The sequence below is a fragment of the Microtus oregoni genome, unplaced genomic scaffold (genome assembly GCF_018167655.1).
Source record: "Microtus oregoni isolate MIOR12 unplaced genomic scaffold, Mior012 000027F_ref0000203, whole genome shotgun sequence".
Taxonomy (NCBI): domain Eukaryota; kingdom Metazoa; phylum Chordata; class Mammalia; order Rodentia; family Cricetidae; genus Microtus; species Microtus oregoni.
This window is the reverse complement of record NW_024543086.1, coordinates 28,011,364-28,031,711: the sequence shown is the minus strand read 5'-3', so window position 1 is coordinate 28,031,711 and position 20,348 is coordinate 28,011,364. Positions and strand designations below refer to the sequence as shown.

General features: G+C 51.3%; 1 protein-coding gene across 1 annotated transcript in view; it reads left to right on the top strand.

Annotated features, from left to right (window-relative positions):
* Tekt5 (tektin 5) overlaps positions 1-17,887 on the top strand; it is a 36,629-nt gene extending 18,742 nt beyond the window's left edge. The window contains exons 6-7 of the mRNA XM_041676418.1: positions 14,453-14,607; positions 17,364-17,887. Coding sequence (XP_041532352.1) covers positions 14,453-14,607; positions 17,364-17,835 — 627 coding nt within the window. The 3' untranslated portion in view covers positions 17,836-17,887. The remainder of the gene's footprint in view (positions 1-14,452; positions 14,608-17,363) is intronic.
* The last annotated feature ends 2,461 nt before the right edge of the window (positions 17,888-20,348 follow it).

The following is a 20,348-nucleotide window of genomic DNA, read 5'->3' as shown; positions in this document are numbered from 1 at the left end:
TAGCTTACAGTAAGTTTGGGGAGCAGTGGTGGGTATGGAATTTACACTGAGTGACTTAGAGGTACACACTTTATTGTAGGGTTTGGGGAAGTTGGAGGGACGAGCCCTGAGTTTCTGTTTGCAAAGCAGCCCCTTTGCTGTGTTCCTCTTTGCCGGTGGTGTAGTGGGCTGCAGACAGAGGCTGATGGGAGCTACTGGCACAATTTACGCCACCCACGTCTGAGTGCATTTGGCCCAGGTGTGCAGACAAAACAAGGTTCTAGAAAATAATTGCAAGTTGTAATGAGGGAAGCATCAGGGAATGAGTCAGAAGTGGGGCCCTCCATGTATGCAACAGACAGATAGAGGTGTTTACAGCAAAAACAGACCAAGGGAAGGGTCTGGGGGATGGTTCAGTCGGCAAAGCATTTGCTATATATGTGAAGGTCGGATTCAACAGTAAGTGCCTGCAACACGAACACTAGGAAAGCAGGGACAGGGGGATCTGGGGTCTCATACCAGCCAGTATAGCCAAATTGCTGCGTTCTAGGTTAAGCGAGAGACCCTGCCTCAAAAGTTAAGGTGGGGAGCAATTGGCAACGACACCTGACATCTATTCTGGCCTCCACATGTGGCTGCCTTCAACAGGACATTTAAAAGGGAAGTCACTGGTTTCAGATTTGTGCTCACTTGGGAACCATCTAGGCCCTCCACTTCTCTGACACTCCACTGGCTCCTGTGTTGCTGAGGAAAATCTGGATGATAGCACAGAGGCCTGCCACATTCTGGCTCTCATCAGCTCTCCGGCCTCAATCCCTGTTGTTTACTCAGCCCCCCCCCCCATGTCCCAAGTGTCCCCAGATGCATCTGCTCACTGCCTGCCTCAGGACCTTTGCATGTTCTCTCCTCTGCCCGGAGTACTCTTCCCCAGGAATCCTCTTGACCAACAGCTTAAAATGTCCTTTAACTCTTGCTTCAAATATCACTTATCATCAAAGCCTACCCTGAATATCCCAAGTCATATAAGTCGCTCCCTGCTGTAACCCCATGCTGAGGGGTGTAGACAGAAGTTCCTGTCCTGCCCAATCCCACAACCATTCAGTCCCCAAGAAACACACAAAGGTTTATATTAATTATAAACTGTTTGATCTATTGTTCAGGCTTATTACTAACTAGCTCTTACAACTTAAATTAATCCATAATTCTTGTCTATGTTTACCCATATGGCCTGGTACCTTTTATCAGTGAGGCATTCATATCAGGCTTCCACTGCATCTGGCTGGTGACTGCATCTCTGACTTTCCTCTTTCCAGAATTCTCCTAGTCTGGTTTTCTGTCTGTCACCCTAGTGCCGGGTTCAGCGGAGACTGTCTTGGGGGATAAAGTTGAGAGTGATAGAACAGGACACCCAGTTCCCTGCCTGCAAACACGCCACACACACACACACACACACACACACACACACACACACGGAGTTAAGCAGGCCAAGGCTGGATAGGTGAGAAGAAAGAATTTCAGAAGATGCATGGGGTGATGTTGGAGGAATAGACTTGGAGCACTCAAGTCCTAGAAGGATCCGAGTAAGGCTGTGGCTTCCCCTGAGGCAGAGGGAGCCTGTAGGGGGCATTGAGGGGAAGATGTTGGGTGCAGACTCACTCTGGCAGAGGAAATCAAGAACGGACATAGGAGGATCAGAAGACTCTGGAAGGCATTGGCGAGAGAGAATGGCCGTCCACACACAAGGGTGACAAGGGCGACAAGGGGAAGGGGAGGCTCAGATGCTTGAGAAGGCAGAGTTGGTACAGGCCCACCTTCCAGTCTCACAGAACATCTCACCATGAGGAGGATGTTTGGGGGCAAGGACCCTGCTATCGAAAGTGCCTGCCTGAAACCGGGCATGACAGCGCACTCCACTGTGTGATGTGTGAGTGATCCCAGCACTCAGGCAGTGGAGTCAAAAGCATCAAAGATTCAAGGTCATCCTTGGTAACACTGGGAGCTGGAGGCTAGCCTGGGCTAATGAGGCTCTGTCTTCACAACAAAAACCAAGAGTACTTATTCTGAAGGTGTGGGAGGCAGATTCTGGCAAGCAGGATAACCTTTGATGAGTTCTGCCAAGGGACCATTACTATCAGTAGCCCTGTTCAGGTGCAGACAGGCCGCAGCACCCAACTAGAGTTCCAGTAGCACACAGCCTTTGTCTCATTTTACACATTGTTAATGTTCTTTCTACATCCTGCAATGCCGTTTCATTTATACCAAGGATAGTAATAGAAAGTTTCAGTTTAAAACAAACTTTTTTCCTTTCTAAAGTGAATTGAGCTGGATGTGGAGACTCACACCTGTAACCCCAGTGTACGGGAGGCTGAGGCAGGTGGATTGCTGTTAGTTCAAACCCTGCTTGGGATACAGCATGAGACCCTTTTTTCAAAACAACAAAACCCACAAAAACAGAATACTTAGGCTAAGGAAATGGCCAGCGAGTAAAGGCCATCTAGGCTGCTGACCCAAGTTCCCTCTCCAGGCCCCACGTGAGCTGGAGCTGCTCTGGCTGGGAGGACCAAGAGCAATGTGTGCTGACCTGAATGAACTCAAAGCCGCTGTCTTCCTCCCTCCTTTACCTTCTCTCTCTTCCTCGAGGGACCAGGCCAGGCCATCCCGTCACACAGACTGTGGGGTTCTGCTGCCCAGGAACATTGCAGCCTTTAGATCTAAACATCACTTCCCCCTCGCTGTGGTCAGAGGCTTGGCATCGGGGGGGTGGGCACAAAGGTGCAGACATGCCAGCAGCCCAGCCACCATCGAGCTGCCCAAGATCAGACTGTTTCTCTGCTGGCTCTTAAGGCTCCCTCCCTGCAGACAATGCTGTGGACTGCCTATAGTCAGGGGACACGGGAGACATAGGTGGGTGTGACCATTAGCGAGGGGAGCAGTGTGGTGGCAGGGGAAAGGAAAATGATTTTTTTTCTTTTCTCTTTGAGATATATTGTATAGCCTAGACTGCCTAGAACTTGCTATGTAGCCCAGGCTGGCTTTAAAACTATGATCTTCCTGTTTCGTATTCTCAAAATCTAGAATTCCAGACATACACCACAGATAGGCTTGCCTGATTCTTTCCTTTTTCCTTTATTTTTGAGAATTTCAATCTAAGCATTCTGTATCTTTCTCTCCCTTCCCTAAGGTGATTATTTTCCATAGTTCATTACAGCCCTGGCTGCTGAGTCGCCGCTCCAGCCACCTTGCTTTGCACAGCCCCACACCTGCACATGGATGTCCTTTTTCTATGTGTGTGTGTGTGTGTGTGTGTGTGTGTGTGTGTGTGTGTGTATGGTAATGTATGTGTGTGTGCTGTGCGCATGTGTGTGTCTATGTGACTTGTGTGTGTGTGGTGTGTCTGTGTAGTGTGTATGTAGTGTGTGTGGTGTGTATATGTATGTGTATTGTGTGTACATGCATGTGTATGTGAATGTGGGTATCTTAATGGCTTGTGTGTGTAGTGTGTGCATGTGTCTGTGGTGTGTGTGTGTAGTGTGTAGTCTGTGCATGTGTTTGTGTGATATGTGAATGTGTGTGGTGTGTGTGTATAGTATATGATGTGAAGATGTGTTTGTGTGATATGTGTAGGTGTGTGTAGTGTATAGTGTGAGCATGTGTTTGTGTGATATCTGTATGTGTGTGCATGCATGTGTGTATGCATGTATATGTGTGCATATGAACATACATGCATGCATGTGTAAGCTGAGGGTCATCGTCAGCTGTCTTCCTTAATCACTCTCCACCTTATCATTTGAGGCATCAAATCTGAAGCCTCCCTTATTCCTGCAGACCAGTTAGCTAGCCCTGGGGGTCCTCCCTCTCTGTTTCCCCAGCGCTGGGATTACGGTCATTTCTATCTTTTTGCTTGGGTGCTGGGGGTCCAAACCCAGTTCCTCAAGCTTGTGGGCAAGCACCTTACCCATCAGGCCACCCCAAGCCTCACTTGGATTTCTAAGAGGCCTTTTCTATCTAACAGTATCCAAACTCATGTCCAGGACGTTCACTCTCTCGCTTGCTCCACTGAGAGCCTTCCCTATCTCAGTGGAGTAGCTCTAACTTCCAGACGGTTCCAGGAATTTCCTGGGCCTTCAACTTTTAAGGGCTCAGTTGCAAACTTTAGAGGCCTCCTGGATGCCTCTGTCTTCCACCCTACGTGCTCTCCACTGCCAGACTCCACCTCTCTCTGGCTCACAGTCCTCTCGCCCCACCCCGACAGAAAGGACCACCTCTCGAGTTGTTTCGGTTGTTGCTGTGCTCTCTTACCTCCTCTGTGTACCTCTGAGATCGCCCCCTTTGTGTTTCAAACCTTAAAGTCCACTGATTGATTGGCCACTAGTTTGGAGCCTTGAGTAGATGGCTATATAGCAGAGAGAGAATGTTCAGCTGTGCTAGATTCTGAGGGAGGACTGGGGGTGTATGTAGTTCAGTTGGTGCAAGGCCTGCCTACTGTGTGTGAAGTTCTGGGTTCAATCACCAGCACTGTATAAACTGGGCACAGTGGCATAATTCCAGCACTCACATGATGGAGGAAGGTCATTGGTTAAATAAAAAGAAACTGCTTGGCTCTCATTGGTTAGAGATAGGTGGGAGGAGTAAACAGAACAGAACGCTGGGAGGAAGAGGAAGTGAGCTCAGACTCCACAGCTCTCCTCTTGGGAGCAGATGCCTGCAGAGAGAGAGAGAGAGGCCATGCTCTGCTCTCCCGGGCAGACGCACGTGATGAAGGAAGCCGCCAGGTTAGACATGCTGAACCTTTCCCGGTAAGACCAGTGCTCACAGATTATTAGAGATGGGTTGATCGGGATGTGAGAATTAGCCTGTAAGGGCTAGAGCTAAAGGGCCAAGCAGTGTTTAAATGAATACAGTTTGTGTGTTGTTATTTCGGGTAAAGCTAGCCGTGCGGGCGGCTGGGGTGCTGGGGACGCAGCCCCGCCGCTCTTATTACTACACTCACAAGGTAGAAGGGAGGGAGGGCCAGAGGGAAATGAAATGAAAGTTTCTAGTCATGGAAAGAGTTTAACCAGACCGCAGAGAGTTGTGAGTTTAAACCCTAAAAGGCTTCATTTTCCGTTGAAGTCCTTGGCATTTTGACTTTCAAACGGCTATTAGCATCAGCAAAACCTCTTTGTGGGGGAACTGGGTTGGAAAGTGGGGAGTCTGAGGGCTGATAGTAGGGAGCTAAGGCCCAGCTCCACAAGCAGCCGGATCCCTTCCAGCGCTGCGGGGAAGGGCCAAGCTACTGACGGCTGGTTTCTAAATCTGGCCACATTCCGGGAAGCAGAGCTGCTGGCCTGGCCCTGCCTGGCCTCTAAACACCACACTCAATATGAGATAAGAGTCTTAGCTCTAAACACTGGGAAGGGGCTGGAGAAGTGCTGAATGGTAGAGAACTTGGGTTCAAGTCCCAGTACCCGCACTGGAGGTTCACAAACATCTGTACCCCCAGTCTTAACGAATCATGATGCCCTCTTCTGACTTCTTCAGGCACTGCACACGTGGTGCACAGACATCTGTTCCGGCAAAATACCCGTGCATACACAGTTTAAAAAAAATAAATAAAAGCATAGCAAAGCAAACCTGTGAGGGGAAAAGCAGAATGACTAAAGCAGGCAGCATCTGCCTCGATCTGGGTCCAGCTAGGGGAGTTTTGGAAATCAGTTCCTGTGAATTGCAGGACTGGGGAGGTGGCTCAGAGGATAAATTTCACTGGACAAGCATGAGGACTGGTCTGGATCTGCGGCATCACAGAACGGTGTGGCAGGCATGGTGGACCCCTGTAATCAGAGACAGGATCACCAAAGCAAGCTGGCTGTCTAGACGAGCTGGAGCTGGAGACCCGGCTTTCGTAAGAGCCCCCACCTGGATGAATGAAGTGAAGAGCAGTCAAGGAAGGCACCTAGCATGAACTTCACACATGCATCACACACCCACATGCCCCACAGATGCGAATGAGCGTCCATACATGTAAGCACACTCTATAGGCACATATATAGGAGAGAGAGGTGGAGGATGAGAAGGAAGGAATAATCTTACTGCTGTGCAGAATAGGAAGGCAAGAGAAGATTCAGGAGGCAGATGACAAGCAGGCAGGTGACAGATGGCATGTGTCCTCCTAGCTGTATGTTGGAAGAATAAAAATGGCCAGCCATACATCCAGGAGTCTCTTTGAGTTGGCGTCTTAGTTACCTTTCTAGTCTGTGAAGAGACACTGTAACTAAGGCAACTTATACGAAGGCATTTAATTGGGCGGAGAGCACGGAGAGCACGGTGGCAGCGGGTAGACATGGCTCTGGCTCTGGAACAGTAGCTAAGAGCTTACATCCTGATCGGCAAGTTAGAGGCGGAGGGGGCGGGGAGGGAAAGGGAGAGGAAGAGAGGACAGGTTGGTCGTGGCATGGGCTTTTTCAACAAGGCCCTACTTAATCCTTCCTGAACAGTACACCAGCTGGGAACCAAACATTCTCATATGAGCCCATGGAGGCCTTTCTCATTCAAACCTCCGCAGCTGGCAGGTGTGGCCTGCTACAGTCCTTTCAAAACATTTCCAGGGATGTAGCTCAGTTGGTAGCATGTTTGCCTAGTGTGCATGAAACCCTGGGTTTGATTCTCAGTGCTACAAATAACTTAGACAAGTGGGGGGGGGGTGGCGTTTCCATACCTGTAATCCCAGCACTTGGGAGGATCAAGGTCATTCTCCATTTTGTATAAGTTTGAGACCATCTTAAGCTGTGTGGGACCCTGGAGAAATAGATGATAAATAGGTGAATGGATAGATGAATGGATGGATGGATGGATGGATGGACGGACGGACGGACAGACGGAAGATAGATGAGAGAGAGTGTCAGAGAGGAGGGAGAGAGATGAGAGAGAAGGAAAATTGTGTTAAGGAGATTCTCTCAAAGGCTTGAGATGGTGGGTTTCCATGAATTTTGTCCAGAGCAGTAGAGAGTACCCCCACCCGATTTCTTTTTGGTTTTCTATTTGTTTATTGGAGGGCAGACCACAGCACGTCTATGGAGGGCAGAGAAAAGCTGTGGGAATCAGCGCCCTCCCCCATTACACAGGCCCTCAGGCTTGGGTACAAGCACCTTTACCTGCTAAACTGTCTTGTAGGCCCCACCCCAATTCATTTTCCAAATCCACCAGGAATTTCAGGACTCCTACCGGAGACTGTCTGTAACAGCGGGCATTTGTGCTTCTCTGGCGTTGCTGTGATCAGGGCTTTCTCGGATGTGCCCATTTGACCAGTCATTTAAAACCCAAATTTACTCCTGATAGTGTCTGTCAAAGTTTGCATACATTTGTCTAGTCACAACTGCCGTCACGTCCTGCTCTATCACTGTCTGACTTATTCCCCTGAGACAGTCTCCCACTGAACGTGATGCTGGGATGACAGCCAGAAAGCCCCACAGATCCTCCTGCCTCTGCTCCCTCAGCACAGGGTTACAGGAGGCATAGGATACACGGTTTTCTGTGGGCGTTGAAGATCTGAACTCAGGTCCTTGGGCTCATGCAGCAGGTGCCACTGAGCACCTTCCTCCCTGGCCCTGGACGCTCACACTTAAGAACTCAAGTTGGAGGACCCTGGTACAGGACCATCTATGCCATGAGTTCCTGAGCCCTTTTCTCTCTACTTTTTGCTCCCAGGCTTGGGTGAACTTATAAATGTCCCACTATTTGACACCCCCCCCCAATTCTGCCAGGTTTCTTTCCCCTTTCTGAAGCTGGGGAGTCTGTCTGGGTCAAGCCAGGCATCTTCCTGGAAACCCCTGGCTTCATGCAAATTGGCAAACAATACTTTTGCAAGGTTGCACAAAGCTGGCGCAGGTCAAAAGCCAGCTGGAACTAAACCCAGCTCTCTCTCCACTTTAAAACTCAGTGCCTGGTCTTGGAGGCTTGTTCTGCTGTCACAAGACAAGATGCAGACAGAGAGCTCAATGGGGCAGGCAGCTCTGCCACATGCACCCCACACCCTTCCAGCCAGCACTGTGGTTTAGATTCCAGCAGGAAGAGCAGCACACTTTTCTGCCCCGCAAGGTCGGCTTCATCTAAGGCTGTCAGGATTTCTACCTTCCACACTGCACAGGACCCAACAGTGTTCCCAGTGCCAAGAGAGAACCTGGAGCCTTGTGTGCATTCTGCAAGCACTCGGCCTTGTGTGCGCTCTGCCTTGTGTGCGCTCTGCCTTGTGTGCGCTCTGCCTTGTGTGCGCTCTGCCTTGTGTGCACTCTGCCTTGTGTGCACTCTGCAAGCACTCGGCCTTGTGTGCGCTCTGCCTTGTGTGCGCTCTGCAAGCACTCGGCCTTGTGTGCGCTCTGCCTTGTGTGCACTCTGCCTTGTGTGCGCTCTGCCTTGTGTGCGCTCTGCAAGCACTCGGCCTTGTGTGCGCTCTGCCTTGTGTGCACTCTGCCTTGTGTGCGCTCTGCAAGCACTCGGCCTTGTGTGCGCTCTGCCTTGTGTGCGCTCTGCCTTGTGTGCACTCTGCCTTGTGTGCGCTCTGCAAGCACTCGGCCTTGTGTGCGCTCTGCAAGCACTCGGCCTTGTGTGCGCTCTGCCTTGTGTGCGCTCTGCCTTGTGTGCGCTCTGCAAGCACTCGGCCTTGTGTGCACTCTGCCTTGTGTGCGCTCTGCCTTGTGTGCACTCTGCCTTGTGTGCGCTCTGCAAGCACTCGGCCTTGTGTGTGCTCTGCCTTGTGTGCGCTCTGCAAGCACTCGGCCTTGTGTGTGCTCTGCCTTGTGTGCGCTCTGCAAGCACTCGGCCTTGTGTGCGCTCTGCCTTGTGTGCACTCTGCAAGCACTCGGCCTTGTCTGCACTCTGCCTTGTGTGCACTCTGCAAGCACTCGGCCTTGTGTGCACTCTGCCTTGTGTGCGCTCTGCAAGCACTCGGCCTTGTGTGCACTCTGCCTTGTGTGCGCTCTGCCTTGTGTGCACTCTGCCTTGTGTGCGCTCTGCCTTGTGTGCGCTCTGCCTTGTGTGCACTCTGCCTTGTGTGCGCTCGGCCTTGTGTGCGCTCTGCCTTGTGTGCACTCTGCCTTGTGTGCGCTCGGCCTTGTGTGCGCTCGGCCTTGTGTGCGCTCTGCCTTGTGTGCGCTCTGCCTTGTGTGCGCTCTGCCTTGTGTGCGCTCTGCCTTGTGTGCGCTCTGCCTTGTGTGCGCTCTGCCTTGTGTGCGCTCTGCCTTGTGTGCACTCTGCCTTGTGTGTGCTCTGCAAGCACTCGGCCTTGTGTGCGCTCTGCCTTGTGTGCGCTCTGCAAGCACTCGGCCTTGTGTGCGCTCTGCCTTGTGTGCACTCGGCCTTGTGTGCACTCTGCCTTGTGTGCGCTCTGCCTTGTGTGCACTCTGCAAGTACTCGGCCTTGTGTGCGCTCTGCCTTGTGTGCGCTCTGCCTTGTGTGCACTCTGCCTTGTGTGCGCTCTGCAAGTGCTATGCTGTGAATTACAGCTTTCCATTCCGTCATTCCCACTTGTGGGCAGCTTGCCAACAGCTGGTCTCCTAGAGGGTCCTGTTGTGAATGGGGAGAAAACGAAGACCCCCTCCCAGCCTTGTTACTGTTGCCATGGTGCAAACGGAGAAACTGAGGCTGGGAGAAGTTCAAGTTTCGCCAAGACCACACATAGCAGATGTGCTACCTCAAACCACACACGCCAGACCCAACTGTGTCCTTGAACATGCAGGCAAATCACCTGAGGGCCTTGTTAGTGTGCGGATCCTGGCGGCAGGTCTAGGCTGGGGTCAGACGTGTCCTCTCCAGCAAGCTTTCAGAGTTCAGTGGTCGCTGGCCCTCACTCTGAGTTATAACGATCTAGAGCAGCAGTTCTCAACCTGTGGGTCGTGACCCCTCCGGCAAACCTTTATCTCCAAAAATATTTACATTACAATTCGTAATAGCAGCAAAACTACAGTTAGGAAGTAGCAGCGAAAATAATTCTATGGTTGAGGTCGCCACAACATGAGGAACTGTATTAAGGGCTGCATTACAAAGGTTGAGAACCACTGGTCTAGAACAACTGTTCTCTGAATCTCAGAAGCGTAAGGGACAGCAGCTTTGTATCACTGAGGGAGTCATGACTCCCTTTGTGATGGTTTATAGTGAGAGAGTTCCGAACTGATAGGCCAAGGGCTAAATTCTGGCCTCTGTTTGGTTGTATAAGTAAAGTTTTATTAGAACACAGTCAGACCCATCTTAATGTAGTCTGGCAGCCCTTATACTACACAGGCCAAGTTGAGCCATCTGGAGGGGGCCAACTTGAAGACATAAAAGAAAATCAGCCAGATACGGTGGTGCATAGTACTTGGAAGTACTATGGCCTCAGTACCTGGAAGGCTGATGCAGGAGGATCACCATGAGTTCTAGGCCAGCCCACTCTACAGAGTTGGGCAAAACACTTGCTGCACAGGCTGAGTGCAAGTCTGAGAGCTCATGCTGGAAAGGGAGAACTGACTCCCAAAAGTTACCTTCTGGCCTCCCTGTTTACCTGGGCTGTGGTTCACACCAATGCCACCCAGCTCCTGGGAATAAAATATAAAACAAGAAAGAGAGAGAGAGAGGGAGGGAGGGAGGGAGGGGGAAGGAGTGGGGGAGAGGGAAGTAAGGAGGGAGGAGGAGAGGGAGAAGAGGGAGAGAGGGGGGATGCCCAGGGACACTGGCGGTTAGCTTACCCCCCCCCATGGTAATGAACTGGAGCTCCCAGTAAACCATCTCTTATTCCCCTACAAGTAAGAAATAGGTTTGTGTCACCAATGAAAATCCCACCTGAGTCTCAAGGCAAGGTCCTGTGGTGCAAGCAGGCACTGGCCTCTGAACTCAAGAGGAGGAAGAACCCCTCCTTTCTCTGTACTTTTATGCAGTTTGGGTTTTGATGGGTGAAATGAGGCCTACTCACACTGTGCATGCCCACTGGACCCACTGAGCCTGACAGAATGGTCTTTTAGGGCTCACTCACAGATATATCCAGAGATGTTTTTACCAGCTCTCTGAGCACCCTCAGTCCTGATCCATCAACAAAAGGATTAACCACCCCACAAACTATCTCATTTAGCCCACTAACCTGAGTGGGTTGTAATTCTGCTAGGGTACAAAAGAAACCGTACCCTGAAGGATCTGGCAACTAGGAAGGACTCTACAGATGTTGCCAAATGTTGTGTGCAGGTCGCATTATGCTCAGATAGGCTGTGAACCTCACAGGGTCACAAGTAAGAACAGCGTCTGGGCTAAAAGCTGTGTGTTGGGACGGAGTGATCCACTCTTTGCTAAGGCTCAGGAGACTCCTTTCCTGGCCTTGTTTGGCATCGCAGGCACCCTGCCTTGCGGGGATGCAGAGGAGTGAGGCAGGGGCCCTTTTTCCCTCACACCCTTTCCCAACTGAATTCCCGCTCCCAGCCATAGTCAGCAAGGCCAGGCAGCTGCCTGACCCAGTATGCCAAGACTCCTCCCATGGGGTGACCCCCTGGGCCCAATCCCCAGAGGCCCCGCCCAGTCTCTGGGATGAGCCAAACTGTGCCCTGGAGGCTTTTTCCCCAGCTTTGTGGGAACAGAAAGATGAACATTCCAGGGAAGCCCCTCAGAGCCTGGGGCCAAGATGCCAGGCAACCAGGCGTGTGTGTGTGTGTGTGTGTGTGTGTGTGTGTGTGTGTGTGTGTACCAGCTGTGGTTCCAAGATGCCAGGCAACCAAGCGCGCGCGCGCGCGCGCGCGCGTGTGTGTGTGTGTGTGTGTGTGTGTGTGTAGTGTAATCAGGTTGGGGTGGGAACTGCTGGGCGTCCTCCTCTGCTCTTAGTGTGACTGTAAACTCCAGTGGGCCTTGCCACGTCTGTGTTTGAAAGAAAGGAACTGACACATTTGTTAAAATTCTGATGTTTGTTTAAGGGGTGCAGAGGAAGTCTCCTGGGCATATCAGCCACAGTCTGAAGGGGGTGATGAGGTGAGCATGTGTGTATCTGAGAGGACTCCCTCAGGCTGAGGGGACAGCTCCAGCAAAGCCCTGTGATGAATGCCTACTTGAGTTTTCTTCTTTGTTCTTGCCGAGACCAGCTTTCAGAACAGTCCAGGCGGGGCTCTGGAATGCTGGGGCTATAGATGGGCACTCCATGTTCTGCAGCCTGCTGCGTTTGCTATGAATGTGGGGGATGTAACAGCTCTGGTGACAGGTGGGTGGGTGGCTTCAGAGGAGGTAGGTTTTGAGACACTCTGTGTGTACGTGTGCACGTTACATATGTTTGGTAAGTACCTGGGATTTGAGGCTCTGCACTGGGGAGCATGTGCCAACTTGCCCAGGCTCTCCTCTCTAGAGGCCTCCTGGATTCCTGTGGGTGCCTGGGGTGTCTGCAGAGTCTGAGCCATTGGAGAAAGAGCCCAATGCTGGACATCCGTTTCCAAAGTTGTCTGTACATTTCTCCCAGAAATCTGCAAGCCCTGGGTAGGGCTAGCTCCCTTGGGCCAGTTCTCTTGTAGGACCCCCTCTTGATCTCCATTCAAAAATCTAAAAACAAAGAAACAAACAAACCATGGCTCACTCTACCCTGCTTGGGACTCCTTGCTGGGACAAACACCTAACTACCACATCCCCACCTGCAGCAAGCAATTAACACAGCCCCTTAGCCCCTTCCTGCTGGGCCCCTTACAGCTTACTCTTGAGACTGTGGGAGCTGCTCCTTCTCCTCCTCCTCCTTCCCCCTCCTCCTCTTCTTCTTCATCTTCTTTTTCTTCTCCTGCTCCTCTTCCTCCTCCCTCCCCTCTCCTCCTCCTCTCCCTCCTTCCCCTCCCCCTCCTCCCCTCCCCCTCCTTCTCCTCCCCCCTTCTTCTTCTTCTTCTTCTTCTTCTTCTTCTTCTTCTTCTTCTCCTCCTCCTCCTCCTCCTCCTCCTCCTCCCCTCTCCCTCCCTCTCTCCTTCTCCCCCTCCTCCTCTTCCTCCTCTCCCTCCCCCTCTCCTTCACCCCCTCCTCATCCCCCCTCCTTCTCCTCCTCCCCTCTCCCTCCTCCTTCCTCCCCTGGTGTGTTTATTATTTGCACGTGCTCTTGGCATGCCTTGCTCATGTGAAGTGCTTTGCTCACTTCTTCGCTGACTTTGTTGTAGCACTAGCTGCTCTCTCTACGTTCCAGGAGGCCCATTTTGATTAGATATAGATATATGAGTCTTCATTTAATGTGTCATTACAAATATATGTGGTATTTACATGTTTGGATCAGAGATGGTCTCAAAGCAGGATTGTGCTGTTGTCATTCATCACATTTAACAAATGCCTGGCAGAAGTAGCTCACTCACTAGGAAGGCCACATCAGGACTCTCTCCTGCCCTCCCTGCGGGCCCTGATGGCTTCCCCTTCAGCAGGAAAGTCCAGCCACTGGCCAGCCCACATTGCTGCTTACCCTCCAGCCTTTGGGGGGGGGGGTGGTCACAGTCTTCCACAGACTTTTGGAGGCACACAGGCTTCCAGAGCTTGGGCAGGAGTTGCACCTCAGTGGAACTTGTGGGACTTTTATTCTCCCTTTGGATGAAGACAGTCCGGCTGAGTGGCAGGCTAGATAAGAGGCTGTGAGAACAATTTTTGGCAGCAGGAGCACCCACCTGGGCCTGGGCAGATGTGCCCTGGGCATGAATCATCAGTGAGCCGTAGCAGAAGGTTCTGGAAAACCCCAGTGTTCTGGAAAACCCACAGACAGGTCTGATCAAGACATGCAGTTGGGGTGGGGTGGGGGAGCATGTGGAGAAATGAGTAACCATGGGCTCCATTCTAGAACTGAGGAAGGATGGGGGGTGTGGTCATCTTGAAATCAGGCTGTAGTAGGAGGCCACTTGTTTGTTCCCACCTGCACAGACCATGAAATACTCACACAGAAACTATATTATTTGCAATACTGTTTGACCAATAGCTTAAGTGTATTTCTAGCTTACTCTTGTATCTTAAATTAACCCATTTTTATTAATCTGTGTATTGCCACATGGCTGTGGCTTACTGGGTAAAGTTCCATCCAGCATCTGTCTCTGGCAGAGCTGCATGGATTCTTCCTGACTCTGCCTACTCTCTCCACTATCTGCTTGGAACTCCTGCCTTGTCCTATTCTGCTAAGCCACTGGCTGAAACAGTTTTATTCATTAACCAATAAAAGCAACACATAGACAGAGGGCATCCCACACCTCCCTTCTTCCCACTGTCATTTCCCCTCCCTCTTTTCCCACAATGACTGGTTCACTCCAGCAGAGTTTTAAAACCAAAATTTGTCTTGATACTGACCCAGCACCAGCATCCAGTGACCTACAGTAGTGGCAACAACTTCTCAAGGTCATCCCAGTCACAGTCCCTGTCCCTAAGGGGTTCAGGGTTGGGGAAGGAGGACTTTAAAGGCTGGAGGCCCCTGAAGTGCCTTCAGCTCCCTGCCTTCCCCAAGAGGAGGAGGTGAGAGAATTCTGAGGGGTGTGTGACAGTCTCCTGGTCCCCACAGACACTACAGGAGATCTTCCAGGCAGAGAACACCATCATGTTGCTGGAGAGGGCCATCATGGCCAAGGAGTGCCCACTGAAGGTGGCGCAGACCAGGCTGGCGTGCAGGACCCGACGGCCTAACGTGGAGCTCTGCAGGGACATACCGCAGTTCAAGTGAGTGGAGGTTGGTGGGGCTCCTGGGGTCCAGGAAGAGAAGAGTGGGGTCTCAGAGATGGCATTGTTACTGTTGAAAGCATCAGAGCCTGGGCTCTCCCCGGCAGTTCTAACACGCTGGGTTTATCTGCTGTCTAACAGGCTAGTTAGACGGGAGATTTATAAGGTGTGGCCCATTTCCATCCCCCGCCCCAGCCCATCTTCAGGGTCCTGAAATAAGCTTAGGTTTAAACAGAGGAAAGAGGACTGGATAGCAGCCCTAGTCATGGCGAGGTCTCACCCATCATGGAGCCCCTGTCTCTCTGGCTAGATGGTCTGATAAGATTATTAGAGCTGTGTAAAATCTCTTGTGCTCCTTCTCTGTCTGAACTCCTGGGGGAGGAAACCTCGGTTTCTTGGGAACTATAGCTTCAATCATGTTTTCCAAAGTGAGAGATGCGCCTCTCCTTGAAATATCTTGAGTCCTGCCTGGACGTTTGCAGTAGGTACTAACCCCGGGTCTGGGAACCGGACCCTGCAGGAATCAGATCTCAGATCTCAGCTGTGAGCTGGATGGAGGTCTGCATTCTGGGTTGTACCCTGACAGTCTCTCTCTGAAGCTTCCTCACCCGCTAGCGCTGCCTCTCTGCTCAGGAAACCCTCCTGCTTCCTCTGCGAGGCCAAGAAGACATTGGCAGCAGAGACAGACAGCTCTGGCATGTATCTCTAGCATCTGATGGGAGAGGTGCCTGCTTGCAGCCCTGTTCATCTCCAACCCCCCCTTTGCAAAGAGCACAAGTCCGTCCTGCGTGGCTAGATCCCACCTACCTGCTAGTTAAGTGACTTGCTTCCGTGGACAACAGGAGAGGGGTGCTCAGGAGCATCAGGCGGGGGGGGGGGGGGGTCAGGCCTCCCTCTGGCTTCTGGTGGCTGCCACACTCCTGGAGCCTATTGTTGGTCTCTTCTTGTTTCCTGCTTGCTTGGTTGCTTACTTTTCTTTTTATGTGGAATGGGGGATTGAACTCAGGACCTTACACATGCCAGGCAAGCACTCTGCCAACCCCCTAAATTGAACTTATTTGAAATGAAATGGGCTGAAGATGTAGTCCAATGGGTAGAGCGCTTGCCTAGCATGCATGAGACACTGAGTTTGGTCCCCAGCACCGCAGAAACTATGCACAGAATGCTTAGGAGGCTGAGGCAGGAGGACCATCCTTAGCTACATAGAGTTTGAGGCCAGCCTAGGCTACATGAGGTCTTGTCTTTAAAAGTTTTTAAAGCTTAATTTAAGATGTAGACTATGAATTGAATGGAGGGCTTATTTTGTTCATTTATTTTTTTTTATCAGCTTCTGAATCAAGAAGTTATGTTTCAGGTGTTCTGCAGCCCATATGGCTCCTGGGCTTGTCACACATGGACAACATGACTAACCCAGAGTCCCCATGGCAGCACCGTTATGGAACCTCTCCTCCTCAGCCCCCACGCGCCCATTCATTCTCATCTTTTCCCCTCTGTAATCTGAACTCCCCCTTCTGGGTCTCGTCAGTACTTTCGGAGAGCCTGGGGAGACGGGGAGAGACATGAGACAACGTGGGGACTGGCCTCTGACCACCTCCCCCATGTCTCTAGGGGTCTTTTCACTGTGCCTGAGCTGAGTCAGTTGGCCCATGTCTGTGAGTTGCTGGGAGGGGCTCTCTTCCAGGGCAGTGGCTCCCACTGGTTAGGAGCCATAATTCTCTGAGATGTGAACCTATGATGTAAGAGGAATTAAGGCAGCATGGATGTGTGTTCCAGCTGGAAAAGGGACCTGAGCAGAAGCCACCATGCACCTGGTCTCATATGTAAATGAGGCTAGCCCTTGTGTTTTACTGGCAGAGACCATGTTTTCAAAGTAGCCAATCTGTATTTAAAATATACCTGACATGGCCAGGCGATGGTAGCACATGCCTTTAATCCTAGCATTTGGGAGGCAGAAGCAGGAGGAAGTAGGCAGATCTCTGAGTTCAAGGCCAGCCTGGTCTACAGAGCAAGTTCCAGGATAGCCTGGACTACCCAGAGAAACCCTTTCTTGAAAACCCAAAATAAAAAAACAATACACTTTCAAAAAAGGACTCATGCCTATAATCTCAACTCTTGGGAGGTGAAGGAAGGAGGAGGAGGTGTTCCAGGTGGTCACCCTTTAGCTGTGTAGAGAATCTGAGGTCAGCCTGGACTATGTGAGACCAGGACAGGAAAGGGAAGGAGAGGGTGGGGGGAGGGGCAAAAGCAAGGCAAACAAGTCACATAATAGGTCAGGTATGCTTGAGTGCCTTAGACAGGAGGGAAGCTTGAGCACTGGAGTTGGAGACAATGTCACTATGGCCAGCACAATGACACCGTCTCAGAGACAAAAACAGACTGAACCGTGGCTTCTGTTACACTGAATAGTTTCACAGTGTGGCCATACCACCGTTTGTCTTTCCCTCTTCTGGGCCATGGTGGACAGCGCTGCTGTGGACACTTGGTGTCTTCAGTTCAGGTTGGAGAAGCAAGAGACGGATTGCAGGTCCTGGGGGCAAACCTATGGTTAAATTATTGTCAGATTCTGCCCTTTGTCCCATCTGTTGCCTCAGTGCTTTGTCAGCCTGAGTGACCCTCCCAGAGGGGCGCGTCCACCTGCCCTTCCCTCCAGGGCTGAGGACTGCAGTGCTGTGGCCACCTGAGGCACCTTCCCCGCTGCACACGGGGTGGCTGTGCTGACAGGAATGTCACTGAGGTTTCTCTCCGCCCCACCGCAGGCTCGTGAACGAAGTTTTCACTATAGACGACACCCTACAGACGCTCAGGCTGAGGCTGCGGGAGACACAAGACACGCTACAGCTGCTGGTGATGACCAAGTCCCGGCTGGAGCACGAGCTGGCCATCAAAGCCAACACCTTATGCATCGACAAGGAGAAGTGCATGCGCATGCGCAAGGTCTTCCCCAGCACGCCCCGCCTGGTGGGTTATACCTGCTCTGGGGTCTGCCCAGGCCCTTGCGCCAGCCACGTCCCTTGTGTCAGCCCCGCCCCCTGCGGCAGGCCCTCTGGCGGAGGCTCCTCACTTTGTGGAGGCCCCGCCCCTTGCGGGGGTTCCGCCCCTTGCGGGGGTTCCGCCCCTTGCGGGGGTTCCGCCCCTTGCGGGGGATCCGCCCCTTGTGGAAACTCTTCGGGCTGTGCTGACTCTGCGTCTTGTTCCTGCTCAGGCTCCTGCTTTGCGCAGGTTTGTTAAATGGCATTAACGCTGGAAAAAGCTGAAAAAGAAAATAAAAGAGTCATTTTCTCCCTTTCCTATCTTCATGAAAATGTGAAGCTACAGAACCGAAGTAAATCAAAGCTCTTTGAGCTCGTTCCTGGGACTGATGGATCGGAGGGAGGTCCTGAGACGGGTTTACTCAAGGGCGGAGCCTGGAGCCCTGGGGCATCCCCAGGGATGCCGGAGGCTTCCTTCCTCCCGCCTCTTCTCTCCTGTGTTCTCTTCTCGGTCCTTCCTCTCCTCACTATTTAAATATTCAGAATATCATCTGGGGATCGATCAGACTTGATGACTTACTTGCCCAGCATGCTTAAAATACCGGGTTCCTTTCCCAGTAGTTTCAGATTATATAGATAAGTGCAACAGTAACAGAATTGGGCAGAGGAGGTGGTTGAGATGATGAGCCCTTGCTGCACAAGCAAAATAGCCAGGACCTACGTTAAAAAGCTAGGTGAGGTGGTACGCATATCTATAGCCAGCCTCTCACAGCTGGAAGGGAGGCAGAAACCGGACTGCTGCCAGGAAGTGCCCTGGCCAGCTAGCCTGGAGTAGGCTGTGCGGTGCAACAAAGACTCAAGATTGGAGAGCTGTCTCAGCAGAGAAGAGCACTTTCTGTTCTTGTAGAGGATCCCGGTCCGATTCCCAGCGTCCATGTGGTGGCTCCATCCATAACTCCGAATTTCACCCAGTGTACCTAAATTTTCTTTCTTTCTTTCTTTCTTTCTTTCTTTCTTTCTTTCTGTCTGTCTGTCTGTCTGTCTTCTTGCTACAGAGTGTCACTGTGTAGACCAGGCTGTTCTTTAACTCAGACTCTCCTGCCTGTGCCTCCCAGTGCTGAGATTAAAGGCTTTGTCACCACGTCCAACCTCTGATGACTGGCATCTTAGATGTTATAGAGAGTCTACCAAACTCAGAAGTTAATATCTACACATTTCAATCTACTAAATTCCAGAGTTTATTAGATCACACTGGTTTCTTCATCCACTTCCTCCTTCTGATCCAGAATCTGATGCACATTCTACTGGGTTAGAATGGATCTCATTTGTCTGTTTGTTTATTTATCTATCTGCTAGTATCCTATCTTCCCTTGTTTTTCCATGATCTTTACACATTTTTTTTCTATTTTGTTCTTTAAGACAGGGGTCTTGATAAGCGGCCCTTGCTAGACTCAAACTTTGTTGATCTAGTCTCTGCCATCTGAGTACTAGGAAGTGTGTGTGTGTGTGTGTGTGTGTTTGTGTGTGTGTGCTCGCGCGTGCCTGAGCCCAGCATTTTAGCATTTTCTTGAAGACCAGAACTGGTGCTGTAACTCTAGGAGATCTTGGAGAGAGAGAAAAGTAAAGAGCCATGAGGAAAGAGATGAAGTCCATGGTATGGGGACTGAGGTGGTTGAGGGGTATGGGCCCAGGCCCTATTTCTAGAAGCTTTTAAGAATCCATAGCACCCCTTGCTGGCATTTGAAAATGAAGGCTGAATTTATATGCATATATATGCATATTTGACTTCGTAAAAAAGCAGGGAGAGCTGGTTGTGGTGACCCACAATTTTTAATCTCAGAAGGCAGAGGTAGGCAGGTAGGTTTCTGTGAGTTTGAGGTCAGCCTGGTTTACAGAGCAAATTCCAAGCTACCCAGCGCTGGACAGTCCTGCCTCAAGGGCAGAAACGGTTTATATGTCTACCTTCCACCCATATTCTTTGGTACGGATGACACAGAGTTGGGTATTGCTCTTGCCACAGGCCTGCCTTCTTGTCCTGTTTCAAAGGTCTCACTGGCTGACATGCCTTCCCACCATGCATGAAGCCCTGGGCTCCACCCTCCAGCACCACAGGGAACTGGGTATGGTGGGCCTGGAGAGATGGCTCAGCAGTTAGGGGAGTATACTGCTCTTGAGCACAGGGTTTCAAGGGTCTGCCACTCCAGGTCCAAGGGAGTGGAGGTCTCCTCTTCTGCCTGAGGGCATGCGGTGTTCATCAATTCGTGCAAGCAAAAGCGCACACAGAAAAAAACACAAAGTGGCCTGGTGTGGGGAAGCATGCTTCAATCCCAGCCCTCAGGAGCAGGGTGATCAGAAGTTCAAAGTCATCACCTCACGTGGCATCTGGCACCAGCTTGGTTTATATGAGCTCTTGTCTTAAAGAGGGGTAGGGAGAAGACATGGGAAAAGCCAGGTGCCTCTGGAAAATTCAAGTCCTGAGGGCTGAGACAGAAAACACTTTAAGGGGCTTGGAGGGACTGCCCGGTAGACAAGAGCACTTGTCTTCCCAGAGGACCTGGGTTTGATTCCCAGCATCCATGTGGTGGTTCACAACCATTTATACTCCAGTTCTAGGGGAGCTGATGTCCTGTTCTGAACTTCATGGGCACCAGGCACACATGTGGTGCACATACATGCACCACATTTGTTTTTAAAGAAGGGACTTAAATGTAGTGCCCTCGGTGTTAGTATCCGGGCATCTGTACTGGCCTGACCTTGGGGTGTACATCCTCA